The sequence below is a fragment of the Protomyctophum bolini genome (assembly GCF_963924005.1).
Source record: "Protomyctophum bolini genome assembly, chromosome: 17".
Lineage (NCBI taxonomy): Eukaryota > Metazoa > Chordata > Actinopteri > Myctophiformes > Myctophidae > Protomyctophum > Protomyctophum bolini.
In genome coordinates, this window is record NC_137878.1 from 18,146,457 (window position 1) to 18,153,507 (window position 7,051).

The 7,051-nt window shown below is 39.9% G+C and overlaps 1 protein-coding gene across 1 annotated transcript; it reads left to right on the forward strand.

Annotated features, from left to right (window-relative positions):
• Positions 1-937: 937 nt before the first annotated feature.
• On the forward strand, positions 938-6,004 carry LOC308331638 (trypsin-2-like; the record flags this gene model as incomplete). The annotated part of the gene is made up of 6 exons (XM_080787128.1): positions 938-977; positions 1,150-1,303; positions 1,422-1,687; positions 2,347-2,483; positions 3,132-3,233; positions 5,957-6,004. 6 exons carry the CDS (start codon positions 938-940, stop codon positions 6,002-6,004), a joined length of 747 nt encoding a protein of 248 aa, XP_080643254.1.
• Positions 6,005-7,051: the final 1,047 nt, after the last annotated feature.

The window sequence follows — 7,051 nt, forward strand, 5'->3', positions numbered from 1 at the left end:
CCAGCCTGTCAAAGTGGGCAGGGGTGAGGTGGGTTTGGGGGGTGAGGGCCTTTGAGGTGCTGTGGTACCAAGAGGTGCATGCATAGTCAAAGAAACCTTGTACGAGGGCTTCTGTTAAGGTCTTCAAGGTGTTTTTGTTGACCAGTGAGGAGATCCTGTAAGTGTAAAGGAATCTTGTTCTTTGATTGACTTTTTTGATTACGTTGGTGGCCATTTTATCACCGGAAAGATTGGCCTCCAGGATGGAACCTAGGTAGGTAATTCCATCTTTTCGTGTGATAATATTGTCACCCACTAACCAAGAAGCCATCTGCCTTGCTGAGATTACTATTTGATCCGAAGAGAATGGATGGTTACATAACACTGGCAGGAATCCAGAATTCATAGAACTTTAGTTACATAACATATTTTTAACATTTAGTAATAGGTGCTATAGTAAGTAAAACAAGGAGAACAGTACATATATTACTCCTAATTACTACATTGTGTAGAGTTATTAATCTAGTTTTTTCAAGCCTGTGAGAGTACCAGACAGGAACATGATGGCTGTAGCTGAATCAATGTTTTAATTGCTTCTTTAAATATACATGTCAAGCCTTATTTGTTCACATTTTTATCCTGTCACAAATATTTTAGTTTTTCCTCAATCAAGCACTTTGTGTTTTTGTTTATGTTATGTTATAGCTAAATGACCATCTCACAACTTTCACATGTACAGTATTCAAAATTACATTCCCACCTGTCATATTTGCACTGTTTGCACCTGTCTCGGTTATCTTTGTTCCCAGATTTGACCATTTTGACACTTTCATAAAGTGCCAGCACAGTTTGTTCTTCCCTCAGTGTCAGTGTTCATGACGTCACGATAATGCCAGAGTATATAAGTTCTCAACAGACATGCAGCTGATACCCTGTCGACGTCTGGCCCGGTGTCAAAATGATGCACTTAGTTTTTCTCTTACTAGTGGCTACTAATGGTGAGTCTAACAAAACGTTTGTGTGTGTGTGTGTGTGTGTGTGTGTGTGTGTGTGTGTGTGTGTGTGTGTGTGTGTGTGTGTGTGTGTGTGTGTGTATAATGTAGTTGTTGATCACTCATTACACTTTAATTCCCTCACTACAACTTGCATTTCTATCTCTCACCTGTGTAGTGGCCCTTGGTTTTGATGGTAAGATCATCGGAGGGTATGAGTGCGAGGCACACTCTGCCCCTTGGCAGGTGTCTCTCCGCTACGGCGACTGGCATTTCTGTGGGGGGACGCTGATCAGTGAGAACTGGGTTCTTACTGGTGCACATTGCTACAAGTGAGTTAGAATTGAATAAAGTCGGCCAATCTATTTCTCAATTTCAGCTCATTTGAAATATTCACTCTTTTATCTCTCTATCTCTCTCTCTTCCTCTCACATGTTCCATATATATCAGGCACAAGCACGTGATTGAAGTGCGTTTGGGTGAGCACAACCTTCAGAAGAAGGATGGCCCTGAGCAGTTCATTAAGTCAGCTGCTCAAATCCGCCACCCAAAATTTGACCGCTTCAAAATCAACAACGACATCATGCTGGTCAAACTTGCAGAGCCAGCGCAGCTCAATGAGTTTGTCCAGCCTATGGCCCTGCCCACCAGCTGTGCCCCTGATAGTACTGAGTGCCTGGTCTCTGGCTGGGGAGCAACCCAAAGTAACAGTACTGGTAAGTACTATCCAAAATAAGGTCATAAAGTTGGCTATTTCATAATAAATAATAAAACTCCAATGAAATGTTTAAAATAAACTGTACGAACAATATTAAAAACTTAAAATACATTGACCACAGTCCTTAAGAGCTCTTTATATGGCCCTCATTTTTCCCTCTACACCAAATCTCTTAGCTGAAAATAGCTGATCTCACGAGTGTTGTGGCACTTGTGAGCTTGAGGACAATGAGATTCATGTGGTTAAGAATTGTTTTAAAGGTAGAGTAAGCGATTTCACTCAAAAACCCATAGGTTTCGTTTTTGGCTGGGACCTAAGCCTTCGTCCAATCAGGATAGAGAGTCAAAAACAAAACCTAAGGTTTTTTGACCCCCAGGGGTTAACTGGGGACAGAGAGGAACTCCTTATATGGTCAGCACACTCTATAGTAGAGAGGATTATCGCAACAAAACAAAAAAATAAGTGATATTTGAATTAAGTGAAATCACTTACTCTACCTTTAATTAACACAATAGTAATTATCGTTTAGAAACTACCGTAGATCCTCCAATTAAAAAATGTATACATATTATGTAGAGGAGGTAAATTGTTCTGAAAGGAAAATCGATTAATATGTGAGAAATATACAGGGGAAAAAACCTCTCTCTTCTCCTCTAGCTGGCAGTCGTCAGAACCTGAACTGTCTGGATGTGCCCACCCTGTCTCACCAGGACTGTAAGAACTCCTACCCCAACAGAATCACTGATGCCATGTTATGTGCTGGGCTTCCGGAGGAAGGAAAGGATTTCTGTGAGGTACAGGAAAAAGGACCGTAGAATAAGCTTCAACTCGCAACCTACTCTACTGTAGACTACAAGCAGACCGTCTCGCTGACTGACAGACACATTCATGTAGTTTTATTATATTTCTCCTTGAAGCTCCAATCCTGAATATTGTTTGACCACATTACGTATTGTTATATTAACATCCATTTTTAAATCAATGATTTTGTAAATCAAAATTTAGGTCATGACCAATCTAAACAAATCTATTGATTGCATAGACAGACAGACTTCATTGTTCACATAGGAAATTAAAGTGTTCAAGTAACTCACAGGAAAACATTATTGTGATTGTGCGACCTACAGTTCTAGAGAAAAACATGAAGTAGCCTGTTATAGCGCTACCATCAGGTCAATTGGGAGTTTGCGTGCAAAGTTTCACGCCAATCAATCCAATGGTGCCAGAGTTTAGCTGTTTCTAGATGGAGGACATACAGAAGGACGGACACATAAACGGACGGACATACGGACGGACAGGGGTCTTTTCTGGTGGAGACAATAAAATGTTTTGTTTATGTTCAGATCACAAATTGAGGCCTTTAAGTGGTAGAGTAGTATTTGTGATCAACATTTCTGTTGTACAGTAGATATGTTTTGTAACAGTTTGACTTTTCCCATTAGTCAGATTCTGGTGGTCCTCTTGTGTGCAACGGTGAACTCCAAGGAGTGGCGTCTTGGTGGTGGGGCTGTGATGAGGAAAACCTACCTGGTGTCTATGCCAAGGTTTGTTATTCTTTCTACTGCTATAAAGACGATGAAACATGATGTGTTAAATATTTTGGGGGAAAATATAGTCCAAGGTGGTGGGAGTCCTGTACAAAGGCATCAAGATTTACTACCAAAAGTACTTTATGCATTTTTGAGCTTTTAGATTGACTATTTTCAAATAGATAAAGTATAAAGTAGGGCTTAATTGGTTAATTGTGTTTTGTAATGTTGTTATGTTAGGTAATCTACCATTTTTATCCCAATCAATTTGTAATAGAAGGGGTCTGGAAATTAATTCTTGAATGAAAATCCTTACTTATAGTTCTTATTAAGATCATTATCCACTGTTAATGTGAAGATAAATGAGTCTCCTGTCCATATAGCTATTCTGTATATGCACACAGTACTTACTGAAGTGAAACATTTGTGTATCTTTCACAGGTCTGCAATTTCACTGACTGGATCACCTCTACTATGGCCGCTAACTAAGGTCATTCTAGGAACCCATCTGCTCATCTACTCCTGTCCTGTCTATACTCATTCTATCTACATTCTATCAACAATGTATTACTCCTCATTTTGGATAATGGCAGGCAAACAATAAATTATATGAGCAACACTGATACAGACTCTAATTTCTTTGTGAAACAATGATCCTCCTGTTGTCACCACATTAGTCTCTCGAGACCAGTGGTGGACTTTACGGATAGTACATTTACTTGAGTGCTGTACTTAAAGTAAATGTTTTGAGTGTGTGTGACTGTGTGGGTGGGTAGTTTTTACATTTGATCAACTCCTACCTAACCGACAGACATTTTTCGGGCACCATCGGCAATGTGTCATCATCGCAAGCCACCCTACAAATCAGAAGTCCTAGTGTTTGGTCCCCCTCTTGCCGGAGCCCACATCGAAAATAACCTTGGCCCATTACAATCAAATCTCAAATCCACTGTCAGAAACTTAGGCGTTATCTTTGACCCAGACCTCAACTTCCAACCACACATAAAGACGGTCGTCCAATCTTCATTCTACAACCTCAGAAATATCTCTAAAATCAAATCATTCCTCACCACCTCCGACCTGACTAAAGTAGTTCACGCCTTCATCTTCTCCTGCCTAGACTACTGTAACTATCTCTACACCTGCCTCTCAAAGAAATCTATCCACAGTCTCCAATTAGTTCAAAATGCTGCTGCCCGTCTCTTAACTGGTTCAAGAAAGTATGATCACATCACACCCATCTTAGCTTCCTTGCACTGGCTGCCAGTTGAATTGCAAATTAATTTCAACATTTTACTCACCACATTCAAAGCCAGCCTAGGTCTTGCGCCACCTTATATCTCAGACCTACTGCCCCCCTACATACCAGCCCGCAGTCTGAGATCCTCTAATAAGGCACTCCTAGCCCTACCAAAGGGGCCCCTGAACTCGACTGGTCGCATGGCCTTTGCCTTTAGGGCCCCCACCCTATGGAATGCACTGCCCCTGGAAATCAGGCACGCTGAGTCGGTTCCACATTTTAAATCTCTGCTTATAACTCATTTTTATAGACTAGTTTTTAATCCTAATTTCTCCTGATTGTGTTCTACTGATTGTTTACTCTGCCTTAGCTTCCTGTTCCTACTATTCTGTACGGAATTGTTTGTTTGTATTATTATTGCTTGTTCTTGCATTGTTTTAAAATTGTCCTGCTTTTGTACTGTTTACTTTTATTGTTTCCTTTTGTAAAGCACTTTCTAATGTTGTTTTGAAAGGTGCTATATAAATAAAGCTATTATTATTATAAAATGTCCAAAAACGGTGAATAGGTGCCAAACTGTTCAGGCTGCTTCTGTAAATCAATGTATTTTTTAACTGCTTCTTAAAATGTACTTTTATACATGTCAAGCCTTATTTGTTGATATTTTTATCCTGTTGTTGATTTTATGTTTTCCCTTAGGCATGTACTTTGAGTAATATAATTAAAATTGTCTGTTGTTTGCTTTTCTGGTTGTTACTAACAGAACAACATATTTTACTTACTTACTTACAGTATTCAAAATGGCATTCCCACCTGTAATTTCTATAGTAGGTCTAGTCATTTTTGCACTGTTTGCACCTGTCTCAGTTATCTTTGTTCCCAGATTTGACAAGATGGACACTAGTTTTTGTTTACTTTTCCCTCAGCGGCAGTCTCAGATGTTCATGTCAGGTCATGATGATGACAAGTATATATATACGTTCTCTGTAGACTGCTGACACCCCACTGTCAATGTCTGGCTCAGTGTCAAAATGATGCTCTTAACTTTTTTCTTACTGGTTGCTACCAATGGTGAGTTATCAAAAGTGTGTGTGTGTGTGTGTGTGTGTGTGTGTGTGTGTGTGTGTGTGTGTGTGTGTGTGTGTGTGTGTGTGTGTGTGTGTGTGTGTGTGTGTGTGTGTGTGTGTGTGTGTGTGTGTGTGTGTGTGTGTGTACTGTACAAATTGTATACGATCATACAGTATCAATTGAAAATAGTAGAAAACTGAGTTGAGTTTGAGATGTTGATGATCACTTATTACATTTTAATTCCCTTGCTCTGTTGATCTCTACAACTTGCATTTATCTCTCTCACCTGGGCACTTGTGCAGTGGCCCTTGGTTTTGATGATAAGATTGTTGGAGGGTATGAGTTTTATAGTTTATAGTTCTTATTAATCGTTCATCCACTATTGATGTGAAGACAAATGAGTGAAGTGAAACATTGGTCTCTTTCACAGGTTTGCAAATTCACTGACTGGATCAAGTCTACTATGGCCTCGCACTAAGGTCATTGTGGGAAGAAACCCAATTGTCATGTCCTATCTAATTATTCTATCTAGATTCTATCAACAATGTTACTCCTCATTTTGGATATTGACAAGCAATCAATAAATTGTATACGCAACAAGCTGGTCTTTATCCTTTTGAATTTTTTTAAAATAAACTAATCAATCAATCAATCAAGCTTACACGGATACTAACTCCCATTTATTTGTGAGACAACTATCCTCCAATGTATACTTGTTGTAATTTTCACTTCCACATTTCAAAGACAAATATTGTACTTTTGGCTTCACTACATTTCTAGGAAGGGAAAAAGTACATTATGAATGAACAACATAAAGCCTTTAAATATAGTTAGAATAGCAGATGTGCAAGCTCACAAGATTGTAGATCTATTCATCTTTTTATAATTTCTAGAAGATCTTTGCATTTTTGGTGATTTTTTTTAGCACAGCAATGCATTGATATTAAAATAAATGTGTAACTGGTAAAAGCATGTACTTTTGCTCAGGCACACTAGTAATATTATTATGAGTAATATTTGACCAGGAGACAGCAGACTCATGTAGGCCTACTGGGGTTGAGTGTGGGCTACTTTGTCCACAACTGGGAGTAAATGAGCACATCAAAAAGTTAAGAGCCTGTAGTAAATGAGCACATCAAAAAGTGTGCTTATGCTTTCTGTAGAAGGAATTCACAGTCGGTGTCAATCATGGTGGCTAACCTCTGTCGTTCATTGTTGTGTTATGTGTGGGTGTTTAAAGGACAATGGGTTAATCACTTACCAACAACAAAGCAGCGTGCTATGTAGCTCTGTTCATAACTTTAATATTGTGACCTGTGACGGCATTAGAGCTATGGACCAGACGTGCAGTTAAAGACCCACAGTCCACACCCACACGAACGCGGCCAGGGTGGGGGCAGAGTGTGTGTGCGGGCAGAGTAGTAGAAGAGTGGGGGTCCACGGGTCCCCAGAACATCCAGACCTCCAGGAACGCGCCCATGGGGCCGGCCCGGTTCCGGCGAGCCGCCCCGCGTCCGAAATGCAT